Below are 17,303 nucleotides of genomic sequence, written 5' to 3' on the forward strand. Positions count from 1 at the left end.
CACGCAGGTTCGAATCACAGCTCAGCCGCCGATATTTTCTTCCCCTCCACTAGACCTTGAGTGGTGGTCTGGACGCTAGTCATTCGGATGAGACGATAAACCGAGGTCCCGTGTGCAGCAAGCACTTAGCGCACGTAAAAGAACCCACGGCAACAAAAGGATTGTTCCTGGCAAAATTCTGTAGAAAACTCCACTTCGATAGAAAAAACAAATAAAACCGCACGCAGGAAAAAAAATTTTTTAATGGGTGGCGCTGTAGTGTAGCGACGTGCTCTCCCTGGGGAGAGCAGCCCAAATTTCACACAGAGAAATCTGTTGTGATAAAAAGAAATACAAATACAAACAAATACAAAAATACAGTTCTGTGCCCTGTCTGTACTGCTCAAATAGTTCGGTGCTGTGTCTGTACTGCTCAAACAGTTGTGTGTACTGTGCCGATGCTGCCCAGTGGTGCTGCACTTTTTCAAAACTACCGAAACAGTTCGCTGCATCGTGTCTGTGTACTGACCAAAGAGGTTTCTGCATTGTGATTTTCCGCTCACACAGGGGAAGATGGAGCCTCCTGTTGGCAACAGGCACGAAGGCCAGCCGTTGCTTGAGTGAGATCACTTTCACCCACTTGTGATCCTAACTGGGATGACACCCAGACGTGATTCTGACTGTTATGTGCAAACATGACGTCATCCTGAAGCCGACAGTTCCTCTCCCTGAACATCACGTGATCAGAGTGTGGTCTTTACGGAAAGGGGGCTGTCCAGGTGGCTGATTGACAACACACTGATTAGTGTTATTCTCTTTGTGCTGTGTTTGTTTTTTTGTTAAGTATTTTGTTTTTTGGTGTAAAAACATCCACGCGTATTTTTTCAGTATTGATGATGGGGGAGGAGGATACTGCCATGGTTTTGGTCGAACATTTACTTGTTTGTATATGTGTTGGATCTCAGTTTCTCTGCCTGCCACCGCCTCCCACCCACCCCACCTACCCTCTCCCCCCCCCTTATTTAACTATATAGAGCTTTGGCCTTAATGAATAAAGTCCAATACCAAAATTCCAATTCTTTCCCCCTCTCTCTAGTTGAGCATGCAAAGGACGACGCCAGTGGGGCAAAACATCACGTGAGTACGCGCCGCACCTGACTTGCTGTCTGCTCATCCACAGTGGTCTGACAGGTATGGGTGGCTAGTGGTGCGTGGCGGCCGACCACAGATAGTGCAGGAGGCACAATGCCCTGCCTCTGCCGGCTGATCAGATCAGCCAGGTCCTCACAAAGTGGCGGATGTTCAGTTGTTCAAATCAGTTCTGTAGTGTTCTGTTCAAACCAGGTCTGTAGTGGAAGCTAAGCCCATTATCAGGACAGAGCTACTTCAATAAGACCCACTCCTAATCAACGTTCCACCCCCCACCCCCCCCCCCCACTGACTGCCAGACCAATCAAGGATCACAACACGAACCCCCACCTGATGTGGGAGGGTGGGAGAGATAGAGAAGGGATGGGGGTGTTGGCTCGCGGGACAGAAATCCGGTTTTGCGCGCGCCGTCGTGCAGCGAGAAGTCGGTTTGTGATTGGACCATATCAGTTCTGACTGTTAGGGTGCTGGGAGGACGGGGGCTGGTGGTGGGGAGGACTATATAGGTTACCTGCTGCATCTGAGGTGTCAGATGATCAGGTTGGTGCAGAACAGACAACGCTGGTTGTGTTCTGGGCTGTTGGCCAACTTTCCCTGGAAAACCGGAGCTGCATCGCTCTGTCTTCAGCTGCTTGACGATTGTCCAAACATGTAAGCTTGTAAATGGTTGTGTGTGTGTATTGTGGTGGGGAGTGTCTATTGGGGCGGGGAGTGTGAGCACTCACCATCATGTTTGGCGAGCAAGATATAAACTGAAATAGATAAATGGATTTTTTTTTTTTTTTTTGGGGGGGGGGGGGGGTGAGGGGGGGGAGCAGCAGTTTGAGTGTAGTGAGATTTCTTTCTCGGATGTTTGGTTTTAATTGGGGGGCGGGGGATGGAGTGTTTGGTTGTTGGTTGTAGTGGGTTTTTTTTTTGTTTTGTTGTTGTTTTTTTAGAAGTGCGGGTGATAGTTATGTCGTTTTATTTAAAAAATTTAAAAAAACATTTTCAGCGGGAACTTGTTCTGCTGTGGAAGTAACGTGCAAAGTGCGGACCTCTTTCCCCCTATCCCGATAACCCCCCCCCCCCCCACACACACACACACACACACACACACCTCTGCGCACGTGCTGAAATCCGTCTTTAAACTGTTGTGTTGATGCTTTTAGCTTTAAAACACCCCAGGGTGAACATAGAGAGAAAACTTGTCAACATATTTGTATTCGTTTTTTTTTTTTATCACAACAGCTTTCTCTGTGTGAAATTCGGGCTGCTCTCCCCAGGGAGAACGCGCCGCTACATACACTACAGAACCACCCTTTTTTGTATTTTTTTCTGCGTGCAGTTTTATTTGTTTTCCTTATCGAAGTGGATTTTTCTACAGAATTTTGCCAGGAACAACCCTTTTGTTGCCGTGGGTTCATTTACGTGCGCTAAGTGCATGCTGCACACGGGACCTCGGTTTATCGTCTCATCCGAATGACTAGCGTCCAGACCACCACTCAAGGTCTAGTGGAGGGGGAGAAAATATCGGCGGCTGAGCCGTGATTCGAACCTGCGCGTTCAGATTCTCTCGCTTCCTAGGCGGACGCGTTACCTCTAGGTCATCACTCCACTTATAGGGTCATGTTAACGGTGTCTTTCAGGCATCATTCCTTGAACTCCACACATTTTATCGGTCAGACCTTTTTTGTTGATTCTGTTGTCTTGTACATTTCTATTATCACAATGAAAAGAAATTGTCTGATTCATATTAGTTGAATCATCAAAGTATAAATATGAACGAATGCATTCTGTACGGAAAAGGTCGATGAAAAATATGTTAATGTACATGCTACATTCTCTCATAGCATTCTCACAAACCTTTCGCTCATGCAAGACACTCTAGTTCAAAAGAAAAAGCTCTTCCGTCTCTCCATATGGCATGAGTCCAAAAAACAAAAACAGACAATATTACTAGAAACTTTCACTTCAGAACAGTCACTACACAATGTGCATCACTGATGAACTCTACATTGTCACATAAACATTTTTGTTGTGTTCGTTTCGATCAATTGATGAAGACACATTGCAGTGCAACAATATTACTATTATTATGTATCAGTCAAGGGGCTGTATGGATTTCCATTCCTCTTCAATTGTTGAAGCTCAAGACTTGCATTAACAGCACAGTCAGATCATTGTTGTTCCTTGATGCGTCACTCCCCTTACTTTTTGCCGCTCGGATTACTGCTGCCCTGTTGTCAGTCTGCCCGCACTGTAGAGTGTTTGTTTGATCTGCTGAGGGGCTCCACACAGTGCCGGACAGATAGTGGAAGTGAGCCACCAGAATGACGACACACCACATCGTGAAGCCTGTGCCGTCATCCAAATTAGACGGGCAAGCAGTGCAGTTCTTTCAAAAGTGGCGTCATGTGTTTCCTTTTTTGCAGGAAAGGTCTTGCATATTGTTTTACGTTCCACTTTCATCTCTTTTCAATCACCTTATTCTTCCGATGAACGGTATTTGATAACCACTACCTCCTTTGTGTAAAATTAAAACAGTAATAGTAAAATGAAAGTGGTTTTGGTTTCACCGCACCAGCAGTTTGGACACCACAGCCATCCACCCCTGGGAGATTTTAATATATTCAATGCACACATTGCCATGCTTTCCTTTGTATTGTTTTCCTCTCTCTCCCCCTCTGTCTCTCCCTTTCTCTCTCCCTCTGTGTTGTGTTGTGTGTGTGTGTGTGTGTGTTTTCTTCAATTCACATATCACTATTTTAGACGGAATGTGTGGTGTGTCCATCGAGATCGATGATGACCATCGTTGTCATCCAGCTGGGGGATGGGGGGAGGGTGGTGGTGGTGGTGGGGGGGGGGATGCTCATGAATCTATCTATGAGTGCGCAGATGGCTGAATAGTCCAATCTGCACACGAAATGTTCGCTGACAGTTGGGACAGACAAAGACAGACATATCATTGTCAGGGAGCTTGTTTGCCCGTGACTTTCTGGCCTGCCTCTTCTGAACAGCTGCAGCAGTCCTGTTGGCCTCGCACAAATTGGCACCTTTGTGCACAGCAGCGCGCCATTTGTCACGGTCCACTGCAGATTCCTCCCAGGAGTCAGGGTTGATATCAAACGCTTCCAGAGAGACTTTCAGAGTATCTCTGAAGCGCTTCTTCTGACCTCCATGTGATCTCTTCCCTTGTTGCAGCTCGCCATAGAAGATCCTTTTGGGCAGCCGATGGTCTGGCATGCGCGCCACGTGTCCAGCCCAGCGAAGCTGGGACTGCATCAGGATGGTGAAGATGCTGGGAAGGGTGGCTTTTGCAAGCACCTCTGTGTCTGGGGTCCTGTCTTGCCACTTGATGTTCAGTAGCTTCCTTAGGCATGTTGTGTGGAAGTGGTTCAGCTTCTTGGCATGTCGTTGATACACTGTCCAAGTTTCGCAGGCGTACAGCAGTGTGGGGAGAACTACTGCTCTGTACACCTTTAGTTTGGTCTCAAGACCAATGCCTCTTCTGTTCCAGACATTTGCATAGAGTCTACCAAAAGTTGCGCTTGCTCTTGCAATCCTGACGTTCACTTCATCGTCGATGGTCGCATTTCGTGACAGTGTGCTGCCAAGGTATGTGAACCGCTCCACCACACTGAGTCTCTGACAGTTGACTGTGAAGTTGGGCTCAACGTGGGGTTTCCCTGGGGCTGGCTGATGGAGAACTTCAGTTTTCCTCGTGCTGATGGTAAGGCCGAAGTTCCTGCTGGCAGTGGCAAATTTGTCCACGCTGAGTTGCATGTCAGCTTCAGATCCAGCGTTGAGGGCACAATCATCAGTAAACAAAAAGTCTCTGATGATGTCTGTCATGACCTTCGTTTTTGCTTGAAGCCTTATTAGGTTAAACAGCTTGCCATCTGTTCGGTACTTTAGGCTGATTCCAACATCGCCATCTCTGAAGGCATCAGTAAGCATTGCAGAGAACATGAGGCTGAACAGTGCGGGAGCCAGGACGCAGCCTTGCTTGACACCATTTGTGACAGCAAAAGGAGCAGATGTTTCGCCATTGTCCTGGACTCGAGCCTGCATGCCTTCATGGAATTGGCTGACTAAGGAAATAAATTTCCGAGGGCATCCGTACTTGGCCATGATCTTCCAGAGTCCCTCTCTACTCACGGTGTCGAAGGCTTTAGTGAGGTCAACATAGGTGGAGAACAGAGCAGCATTTTGCTCCTGACATTTCTCTTGCAGCTGCCTTGCAGCAAACACCATGTCGGTGGTTCCGCACTCTTTCCGGAATCCACACTGGCTCTCAGGCAAATGACCTTGGTCAAGGTGTGCTGTGAGGCGGTTTAGTAGGATCCTGGCAAGTATCTTGCCTGCGATAGAGAGCAAGGAAATGCCCCGATGGTTATCACAGGCTTGCCGGTTCCCCTTTCGCTTGTACAAGTGAATGATAGATGCATCTTTGAAATCCTTGGGGATCGTCTCTTCTTTCCACATGAGTGAGTACAGCTGATGGAGCTTCTCAGTCAGCACACTGCCTCCATCCTTGTAGACCTCTGCTGGTATGGAGTCTGAGCCAGGTGCTTTGCCACTGGATAGCAGACGGATTGCTTTCTGGGTCTCAAGAAGTGTTGGCGGATCGTCCAGTGCTTCGTTGATGGGGACTTGTGGGAGCCGGTCTATGGCTTCATCATTTATGGAGAAAGGGCGATTTAAGACACTGTTGAAGTGCTCAGCCCAGCATTCGAGAATTTTCTCCTTCTCGGTGATCAAGGTATTCCCATCTGCACTGAGGAGGGGGGATGATCCTGATGATGTGGGACCATAGACTTCTTTTAAGACATCATAGAACCTCTTCATATCATGCCTGTCAGCATATCCCTGGATCTCATCAGCTTTGTCGCTCAACCACTTATCCTGCATCTGACGTAACTTTTGCTGAACAGTCCTGCGGATGGCATTGTATGCATCCTTTTTTGATGTGGACTTTGGGTTGCTCAGGTGGGCTTGATGCAGACGGCGTTTCTCATCCAGAAGCTGCTTGATTTCATCAGTTTTCATCAAACCAGTCTTTGTGCTTTCTGGTCATGGGTCACAGGGTCTCTGAAGCTGTACTATAGATCAGCTTGTGCAGGGTCCTCCAGTCAGACTCCACATTCTGGTTGTCCAGAGAGGCGGATTCCAGACGATCTTCCAGCAGCTCCACAAAGGTCTGTTTGATGGTGATTTTTTTCAGCTTAGCGATGTTGAGCCGTTTTTGAGCCTTCTGGCCTTGGGGGCGTCTCTTGGGCTAGATTCGAATATTCAGCTTCGAGACTACAAGGCGATGGTCTGTCCACCACTTGGCGCCGCACATGGTCTTTGTCACACGTACATCTTGCCTATCCCTTTCCTGACGATGACGTAATCAATGAGATGCCAATGCTTTGAGCGAGGGTGCATCCATGACGTCCTGTTACGGGTAGGGAGGCAGAAAACTGTGTTGGTTATCAGCAGTTCGTGCTCTGCACAGGTCTGAAGCAAAAGCAATCCATTTGGGTTGCAGTGGCCCACACCCTGCTTTCCAATCACTCCATCCCAGGAGATGTAGTCAGAGCCAACTCTAGCATTGAAGTCCCCAAGAATGATGAGCTTGTCTGCTTTAGGGATAGCAGCAATGACAGAGTGAAGGTCCTCGTAGAACTACGCCTTCACTTCATCCGGGTTGGTCACGGTTGGGGCGTAGGCACTGACAGTGGTGAGGTGCTTCTGGCCAGATGCCAGTGGGAGTTTCATGATCATAAGCCTATCGTTGACTCCCTTTGGGATTCCTGCTAGCTTGCTGACAAGTGCTGTTTTTACTGCAAAACCAACGCCAGCCTCACGTCGCTCTTCGCTTCCTCGTCCACTCCAGAAGAAGGTGTAACCAGATCCCCGTTCACAGAGCTCGCCTTCGCCTGCAAGCCGAGTCTCACTCAAGGCTGCGATGTCGATGTTGTATCTGGCGAGTTCGGATGCAACTAGTGCCGTTCTCCTTTGGGGTCTGTCCACGTTATCTCTGTCCAGGAGAGTCCTTATGTTCCAAGCACCAAAGGTGAGAGGAACAATCCTTGTTTTTTTCTTTTCTTTCTCTTTGTTTCGACCGCTGATGTAGGGTCCCCGCCAGCCGCGGTATGCTGGCCAGGGCGATATGGAGCAGGCAATTTTTAGGGCACCTTTTCTAGCCCCTTCCTCATGCCAGGGAGGTGAGCAGTGCATTCCTAAAGAGGGCTGCTCAGACGCTCAGACGGCTGCCGAGCTCCATCGCTGCTCCTGTCGATGAAGAACGACCCTATGGCCTGAGCCACCTGCGTGCAGGTCTGCGGCTGCGACTGCCAGTGTACCCACACCTGTCGTTTCGTCGCTCGCCTGTCGCCACAGGACTTGCGGGGTGATGAAAAGATGAAGGATGAAAGGTCAGTATGGATGACTGATGACTTGCGCGATGAGTTTGTTTAAAGTGAAGAGGAGTTGCGCAACGTCGACCTCACTCTCTCGTCCGGGTCCACCAATTTCCAGTGGCAAGACTAAGTCGAGACGACTGGAGGATGAGCACGGATGCAGTGGATGACCAAGATATCCTTTCGGTGTCTCATCTTACTCTCTGCACTCCACAGTGCGTTGCTGTAACCGCCTTCCTCTCCGTTGAACCGATAGGTTTCTTCCGCAGATTCTACTGGATCCAGACTTCGCATGCATGGGTAGACTCACCCCGGGGGCCAACTGCGTGTGGCATGCACACAGCACGGTGGAGCTAGATGGCCGTCGGTGGCTCTCCTGGTCGGTGGCTGAGCCGACGCCCTTTTATGGATCTCGTTTTTAATTCCATAAGGGTGTCTAGCCACCTACCTCACCAGTCCCGGAAGGGAGCGGTGAGAGTGCCGGTTTAGTCGCCGGCAATCCGACCCTGAACAGGTTGTACTGGATTTCAGGTTACCAGTAGCAGATCTAGTGACCTGACCTGACAAACGGAATGTATATATCAGGACGAGAACAGAAGTAGTAAACTTAACTAAAATGATGATGATAATGATAATAAAGTGTCCACCTGGACCGTCAAACTAATTCTCAAAAATATTCTAATATAACCAGAACTTCGAACAATATTTCTGGACAGACAGAAAATGCTTCAAAGCAGGTTGACTGAAGCTTACAATAATCCATCTGCTTTAGATTTAATTCGCTCGTGTCGCCAAGACGTGATGGAGTTTACTCTTCATGGCTGGCCATGTACTTACATGAAGAACTGAAGTGACTACGAACTATAAATTTGTGAGTGTTGTTGAATATTGTAACAGCTATTTTTCGGTTTGTTGTGTCATGTCATTTTATTCTTTGTTTTTTCTCTTACTATTTGACTCCCTTCAGCTGGGGGGTTTGGCCTTCACTTGGATAAATCTGTCTGTCTGTCTGTCTCTCCCTCTCTCTCTATATATATATCTATATATGTATACATCGTGCTCATTTGCTCATTAGGCCTACCGGATATGGGCAAGTGTACAACTTGAATCATTCATGGATATATTTTGTTGATGTTAATGAAGTGAAATTTGTTGAGTTTGTGTGATTGTTTCATTTTCTTAACGTCAAATAGTACAAGTGAAACAGTGTATAAACGGACTACAGATTTGACACTTTAATAAGCTTTCGGTATCTTCACAGCAATTAACTGCAATTCTTCACAGCACAACAGATTCACAGTACAGCAGTGTTTTAAAAGTAGATCTAGACTTCGATAATGATGATTTAATCTATAAAACACCTTTCCATGTAAGACATGCTCTGATGTGCTGTACAATGTAAATACCGACGTTCAAAACATGCATTTGAATACTGAAATGAAAAAAAAGAAGAAAAAAACCCCAACAACCCAACTTAGAAGCATTGTCCTTTTCAGTCAGCCAACCAAACACTCAAGCACATTCTATGCTCACACACACACACACACACACACACAATCACCACACATATACATATCACATGAAAAAACCTAAATGATGCAGTATCATGTCACAATACTTTAAAGCTCTATCACAATACTTAAAACTATTCCCAATATCACAACCAACAAAATCCATATCACAATAACTAAAAAGTCAATTCACTTCCAACTCTTAGCACCGGTCACACACGTCACAATACAGTAAAAAATCTACATTTTGATGTGCAAAATTTAGAAGCAGTCACCCCTTCCCCCTCTCCACAACACATTACCATACACGAACAGGCACTCATTTGTATGCATTAGCATGATGCCAGGTGAAGTAGAAACAGGCGCATCTTTAGATTCTTTTTGGAAGTAGAAAAAACACTGGGTTTTCTGAGGGACAGAGGCAGGGAGTTCCTGACTGTGGGGGCAATGGCAGGGAAAGATTTGTTGCCATGGGTAACGTTTTCGGTGAAATGAAAGAAAATTTGCTTGGTGATCTTAATGGTCAATCGTGGACAGACATAATTCAGTTGTTTTTTAACCGGACTATGCACAATTCCTGCTCAATTAGATTAGCGGACTCCTTCGCTTCCTTTCAATAAGATGGTGCCAACTGACAAAGTATTTCAGAGAAAATGAATGCGTTAAAGTTTATCATGGACACACACGCAGGGGAGGAGTTCAGACTCTTGACTGAGGTCAAGTGACGAAAAACCTACTTGCAATGATTAGCGTATACGTCATTGCGATAAGTTTTTTCGTCACAAGACCCGGACTTCTGGGGGAAAAAAACACGATTTGCACAACCAGAGAAATCGCGGTTCCGCTGAGCTTGAAAAGGGATTTGCCTGTGCAATGGTTTTTTTCTGCCGGACGGGCGAGGCACGGCCGTGTTTTGCACGGCTGGGTCTGGTTCCACGATGCACACAGCCTCAGTGTCACTAGTCAGGAAACCGGGTTTGGTCATGGGGGCGCTGCACTGAAAAACGCATCACCTGTTTCTGTTTGTGGCGGTGGTAGGGATAAGGCCCGAGTTTCGGAAAGCTCTTCTCTGTCCACTCTGTGATGTTGTCTGCCCACTTCTTTCGCTGTCTGTCTCATTTTCCCCTGCACTGTTCCATGAAGGATAGCCTTGGAGAGCCCGTTGGGTTTGCCACGTGGCCATACCATCTCATTTCCCTTTTTCACTGTGGTCAGTGGGTCTTCATACTGACCAACGAGTCTGATGGATTTTGGGAGTTCTTCATTATTTGGTCATCGTAGGATATACCAGGGAGTCTCCTGAAGCAGCTCACTTTCACTGCTTGGATGCTTCTCTGAAGCTCTGCTGTAAGAGTCCAGGCTCGCATACATACAAATACAAGAAAACAGAAGAACCAGTGTAGCTTGGTTCTGAGACTGTGTCCTTGCTCTGCATAATTATTGGCTTCAGTCTTGCCAGTGTTGTTGCAGTCTGCGCAACTCTTGCCACCTTCTTTACAGATGATGGCACGAAGGTACATAACTGCTTCACTGTAGTGTTAACAGCTGTAATGTCCAGCGCCATGAATCCTAATAATTGCGTTCCCATACAAGAGTGTTGGCCAGAATCATGTTGTTGTAGCTGGCAAACTCCAATAATGGTGTCATTGCAGGGGGCCGCAGAACGTCTAGGTGTTTTTATAGTGTCAGTGCCCACAGTTGCATTCCATTCTCCTTGGATGATAAAGTCTTTCTTGTTTGTTCTGTCGATAACGTCTTGGGGCTGGGAGTAAGGATTCCTCCACTTGTTCGTCATCACAGTCTGAGGTCGGAACATAGTCTTTGTATAATGGTGATGTTATGTCACATATTTTGTTGTTGTTTTTCAAAATTGGTTTCATTCTTGTCCAATTTGTTGTTCACAGACAACTTTCGTGAATATACTCTGCTTTTTTGGTGAAGGGATCGTATTTATCATTGGAAATACAATATGTTACAGCACTTTACAACGAGGTCCATATACATGTATGTCAGAGTGTCTGTCCATAAGTCTGCGAGTCTGTACACGGTGACTCCTCAGTAGTTTGTGACGATTTCAGCACTAATAATCCATGTGGGTTAGTCCTTTCCTTTAATAGGGCAATATGGCGTTTGCACAGTGTTACCATTATTACTGCTGTTCTATCAGGTGATATAACAATGGTTTTATTTTCCAACAATGTACTGATGCTCTCTCTCTCTCTGTCTGTCTCTTTCTGTCTATCCCTCGCTGTCTCTGTCACACACACACACACACGGGGGGGGGGGGGGGGGGGGGGGGGGGGGGAAGAAGGAAGAGTTTAAGACAAGTTCATAAGTTCGAAAAACAGTTCGCTTTAAGTAGTACGATTTCCAGGTGGAAAATGAGAACGAAGAATAACAAATCCGTAAACGCGACTTTTTTGTTGTTGTTGCAGCATTAATAAGCCAGTAAACAGCAGTTACATTCACACCTTCGTTACAAAACACTTAAAATGGTATAAAATTAATGTGTGTTCTAATTCAAGAAAATAATTGATGTACTTTAAAATCTGATATCATATCTATAGGTTCGTAAACGTTTACGACGAAAACAGATTAGCCAGTTCAGTGCCAGAGAATTTTGTAAAAACGTGCTCTCCCCTTGCCAGGGAATTTTGAGGATTCGGGGGTAATAAATCACAAAAAATTCTTGGACAAAGGCTATGGGCGATACAGAAAGAAAGTAAACGTTTCTGTGAAGGAAAATAAGTGTAGATTCTGCTTCTGGGCTTTTTCCCCAATTAGGTTGATTGTAGGTAACTGTTCAGGCATGTAAAGTCAAGATAATAATTTTTGTGCAACAAAAAAGTCTATTTCCACCTCTACGTAATGACATCCATAAAGAAAAGAAAAAAATACAGCTAGAAATAGCAAGCTTATTGTCAGATTATACCTGTAGAAGAAATTAAAACAGGCTATAAACTTAATGAAAACAAATCACAGCTCTTGCAGACATGTAAGTAAATCACTGTCCCAACAATGACAAAGGTGGGTGAAGTCAACGTAAAGGGTCGATCACAGCCCAGAAACTGAACTGGCAAGTTTTTTGACAGCAAAGAGCATTTGGGAGTGAGCGGGTGAAGTTCTCTGATGACATTCACTCCTTTCAAGTTGCACGTGGGCCGATTAAAGTGTGCGTGCAGCCAGTCATCCCTCAAAATTCAGCGAGAGAAAGCGTTAAAAACAAGAAGCCAGTGCAGGTTCAGCACTGTGTTTCCTGAAAATTGTGGGGTACTGGCGGTTGTCGATTGCCTTCTGTCTGCTTTGAAATGTGAGGACACGCTTCCCAAAAGCCACGCCCCCTTGATGACCTCTGGCTGGCATTCGACCTATCGTCTTACATCACTCCTCTCCCTCACCTCTTTTTCCAACACTGGCTGTGCGTATTCTGTCAGTCATAGCCAGTTGTTAAAAACGCTGTCTGATTGGATGGACGGACTGAATTACCATAAAATGGGCTGTTAGTTTCATAACTGTTGTTGTCAATCACCTTCCTTTCCAAACCAATCATCAGACAAGAGAGATCCTTCTCCATCGCGAAAGCTGTCCATAATCACATGATTGTGACACAGTTTTCAATGCATTTGTTTGCACATGATGCAATCCCATTTTCCACACGTGTATCACGTGGTTGGTCAGCAAATTATTATCGAGTAGAAAGAGGTCTTCTACCTGATGTAAGTTCATTTAAATAGTATTTTTATAATCCAGACACATCAAACTAACTGTTCAGTCTGTTTATGTGAATTATGTGAATTGAACCAGACTCCAATGAAGGAAAAATCGGAACATATGCAGGACGTCAGTGGACGTCTTATAGGCACTATGGCAATACTTTTTGTAGGACGTCAGCTGACGTCTTATAGGCACTCTACTGGTTATAGGCCTGTGGTTATTCCTACAGATAGACAGATTTTTCTTTAAAATTATTGTTAGTATTATCATGAAAAAGAAAGCAAATCAATGCAGATTATTTATACAAAATACAATGAAATGTAACGAAACAAGTGGAAACAAAACAAAATTGAACAAATGGCATCAGAATCTAAAAGAAAATTGTAGGCCAACAGTGACATGGAAATTTGAAACAATAATGAAAACAATAATGGGTGATAGATACACAGAAGTTCTTCACACACGATTAGTGCCAGAGCCACATCTCAGAATGACCTTTTAATTCTCTAGTTAGATCTATAGCGTACTAAAGTAATAATGGCAAAAAGAAGAAAAAAGTGGAATGTCTCGTACCATTCTATGTTCTTTCATCATCCTCCCATTGATATTTACGCTAAGCACACAACAACGTCGCTCTCATCATACCAGATAGGTCATCGAATTGTCGATAACCTACTCTTCTGATAGTATCCCTATTCTTTGAGAAAGAGAAACTGATAAGAGTGCAGATAAGGCGCCCTCAGTCTCTGCTTGCCATTTTGGTTTGCCTGCCCACTTGACGACTCAGTTCTGTCCTCAGTAAAATAAACAAACGAGTAGATAGATAAGTGAATAACAAATAGGTAAATAGATAATAATTATGTAATTTAAAAAGAAAAGAGATTATGAATGTAAAAAAAAAGAAAAAAAGAATAAAAACAAACAACATCAGAAAGACGAAAAAAAAAAAGAAAAAAAAAAGAAGAAACAAGTGAGCAAAAGAAACTGCAGTAAGCATCAAAATAACATATCAAAGGCTGAAATAAAGTGTAAATTAAGACGCAGGATAACACACACGCGCGCGCGCACACACACACACACACACACACACACACACAGTGTCATACCAAAATAAACGCCGTGCCCAAAGCCTACAGGCGTGGCATAATTGGGATCGGATCACTTTGTTTTTGTTTTTTTTAATTATTTTATTTATGTATGATGATCAGTCACTTACTTTAGGAATCACAATAAAAATCACCAAAGACATAAACGATAAATGTTTAGAAAAATGAATAAATAGAATATAGAATAAACATTGAATTGATGATTGATTGTTTATTTGCGTTTGTGCATGTGGGCCCTACAGGTTTTCTTTTCCTAGGGCTCCAGTGTGTGTGCCCCCCCCCCACCCCCCTCGGGAGGGGGCGGGTGGTATATGTGTGCATAATGTGTGAATATGTATGCAGTGTCTGTGTCTGTGCGCGCGCGCACACACACATACACACACAAGTGAGTGTATACCATTCCACCATTCCTCTGCCTCACTTCACGATGTATGTCGCTCGCTCCCCCTCCCTCCCTCTTTCTCTCCCTCACCCTCTGTCCTCTTCTCTCCCTCACAAGTCAAAGGCAGTCAGATCGTATCGTGGGAAGCCAGTTCGCTGTGCAATCTGATCAGAAAGTTCCCCCATGTCCCCGTGAAGAGCGCGTTGGCTGCGGTGTCGGCGCCACACCACCTGTCAACGATTTCTGAATGCCATCAGACTGCTAACCTCTAACCAGCCTTGACGAGGCCATACCATGGTCATCTCCACTGAAGCGTGGCGGTGCTGCACAGCCCATTTTTCAATCATGCCCCCCCCCCCCCCCCCCCCGCCCCCTCCTTCTTGCTCTCTCTCCCCCCTCTGTCTCCCTCCGTCCTCATATCCCCCCACGCCCACCGTTTTTCTCTATGACCCGTCTCTCTCTCTCTCTCTCTCTCTGTCTCTCTCTTTTTCTCTGTGCCTTTTCCCAGTCTCTCTCTGTATCTAGCTCTCTCCCCCCTCTCTCTGTCTTTCCCTCTCTTTCTCTCTCTGTGCCTCTTCCCCGTCTCTCTCTGTCTCTCTCTGTCTCTCTCTGTGCCTCTTCCCCGTCTCTCTCTGTCTCTCTCTTCTTTTCTTCTTCTTCCCCCCTCTAACTAGTGTTAATAATACATGATACTAAAACTAATGATATACTAAAATAGTCTGAATGAATTCATAATTATGTGCTTACATCAGAAAAAGACAAAATACATCATCATTACAAACTGACAAAAGCTCCAAACCCATTCGCCATGGTATTTAAATGGCAAAAGCATTGAAGTCCGTAATCACGAAAACGCTTGAGCCCAAAACTGTACACACAGGTCATAGATCTCTCAATCAAAAAACAAAAACACTCAATGGGAATGGATGTACTAATCAAAACATAAATAATAAAATCAATACAATGCATTTATCAAAATAGCAAACACAATGAATGAATTGCCTCAGCAACCCGTGACATCCCCACATCAGAGTCAGACCTTCCGCTTTCTTCCTTCTTTTTTTCTTTCGAGGGTTGGATGAAAAAAATCCCGCTCTGTATGAATCGGACCTGCTTTTCAGCTGAAGAGATTGCATTTCTAAACACATCAACAGAGGTTCTATGCCATAGAAACGCGTCCGTATCACACACACACACACACACACACACACACACACACGCACACACACACAAGCACGCACACGCATACACACACACACTAATGCCAGGCATTAGCTCATATCCCTATTTCTACATTCCTTTAATGTACTTCAGAATGGTGTTAATGGTTTCTGATTATTATCATTATCATTATTAAATTGTTACTGTTAAATGTAATTACATGTTAGTTATGCATTTTTGGGGGGTAGTTTCTAGTTTTCTACCTTTTCTCTTTTCCTCTTCCATATATATATATATATATATATATATATATGTGTGTGTGTGTGTGTGTGTGTGTGTGTGTGTGTGTGTGTATGCATACATGTATTGCCTGTGTTTGATATATTAACTGAATAAAAAAAAAACAAAAAACTATGGCAGTACAAAACTATTTATGTGTCCAAACTGCTGGCATGAGGGAAAGAAGAGATGTGTGTCCAAATCAAAGACTCCGGTGTATTTCTTGCTTGGAAGCATTTGGGAAATACAGTCGACATGGAAATATAACACACTGCTGACCCTCTGCCATCCTTTCAAGAGTTTAGTTATGAAAAAGAACAATATCGTTATTACAGAAGGGTAGCATACCCTTCAAACTACAATTTTCCATCTATCTTCAGTTCTTTTGCGACTTAAATTCTGCAAAGAGTCACTGGTAGCCGCTCAGAAGAGGTGTCAGCCAGATTTCTGTGGATCTGTTCGTTGTGTGTCAAAAGCTGGGTGTGTGCAAATGGTTTTCCTGTCCATTCTGCAGTGTTAACAGTCCACACAGTTTCTTTCTGACTTCCCCTCCGTCTTTCTCCCTTCCTCAGCAGTTTGTTGTTTTTGAACAAAGCGGGTTACATTTCTCCGAAGTGGTAGTTTGTGGACTGTGTTGTTTTTGAACAAAGCGGGTTACATTTCTCCAAAGTGGTAGTTTGTGGACTGTGTTGTTTTTGAACAAAGCGGGTTACATTTCTCCGAAGTGGTAGTTTGTGGACTGTGTTGTTTTTGAACAAAGCGGGTTACATTTCTCCAAAGTGGTAGTTTGTGGACTGTGTTGTTTTTGAACAAAGCGGGTTACATTTCTCCAAAGTGGTTGTTTGTGGACTGTGTTGTTTTTGAACAAAGCGGGTTACATTTCTCCAAAGTGGTTGTTTGTGGACTGTGTTGTTTTTGAACAAAGCGGGTTACATTTCTCCAAAGTGGTTGTTTGTGGACTGTGTTGTTTTTGAACAAAGCGGGTTACATTTCTCCAAAGTGGTTGTTTGTGGACTGTGTTGTTTTTGAACAAAGCGGGTTACATTTCTCCAAAGTGGTTGTTTGTGGACTGTGTTGTTTTTGAACAAAGCGGGTTACATTTCTCCAAAGTGGTAGTTTGTGGACTGTTGTTTTGTTTCAGAGGACAGCCGACACTAAGCCGAGGTCACACCCTCCGAGCTGTCACACCCTCCGAGCTGTCACACACCGGCTGCAGTGAACTGTGTCAGCCATGACCCTTGACCCGCGCCTCACGTGGCCAGTGCTCCTGGTGCTTGCCCGCACCGTGCTGGCCGCGCAGGTCGGGCACACATCGGGCACGGTGTACAGCAGAACGCAGGGTGCCCGGGTCAGCCCGGACCTGGAGTTCTCCCTGGGCACGCGCACCAACAACCGCACGGCCTGCGTCGTGGCCTGCAAGGAGCACGAGCTGTGTCACAGCGTGAACTTTCACCTCGGCGACAGCTTGTGCATGGGCACCAGCAAGGCCTTGTTCAGTTTCGGTTCCAACCTGACTGCAGAGGATGGGTGGGAGAACTTCAGTCCCCAGGCGACGGAAGGTTAGCCATTATTTCCCGTTGTTCACATAACATCATGTAATATCGTCATATTATGATCAAAATATGATAATGCA

At 45.2% G+C, this 17,303-nt stretch overlaps 1 protein-coding gene across 2 annotated transcripts in view; it reads left to right on the plus strand.

Moving 5' to 3' along the window:
* The first annotated feature begins 1,687 nt into the window (after window positions 1-1,687).
* LOC143301512 (uncharacterized) overlaps window positions 1,688-17,303 on the plus strand; it is a 55,748-nt gene continuing 40,132 nt past the window's right edge. For both annotated transcript variants that reach the window (XM_076615854.1, XM_076615855.1), the window contains exons 1-2: window positions 1,688-1,779; window positions 16,812-17,229. In XM_076615854.1, coding sequence (XP_076471969.1) covers window positions 16,902-17,229 — 328 coding nt within the window. In that variant the 5' untranslated portion in view covers window positions 1,688-1,779; window positions 16,812-16,901. The remainder of the gene's footprint in view (window positions 1,780-16,811; window positions 17,230-17,303) is intronic.

The sequence above is a fragment of the Babylonia areolata genome, chromosome 27 (assembly GCF_041734735.1).
Source record: "Babylonia areolata isolate BAREFJ2019XMU chromosome 27, ASM4173473v1, whole genome shotgun sequence".
Classification (NCBI taxonomy): Eukaryota; Metazoa; Mollusca; class Gastropoda; order Neogastropoda; family Buccinidae; genus Babylonia; species Babylonia areolata.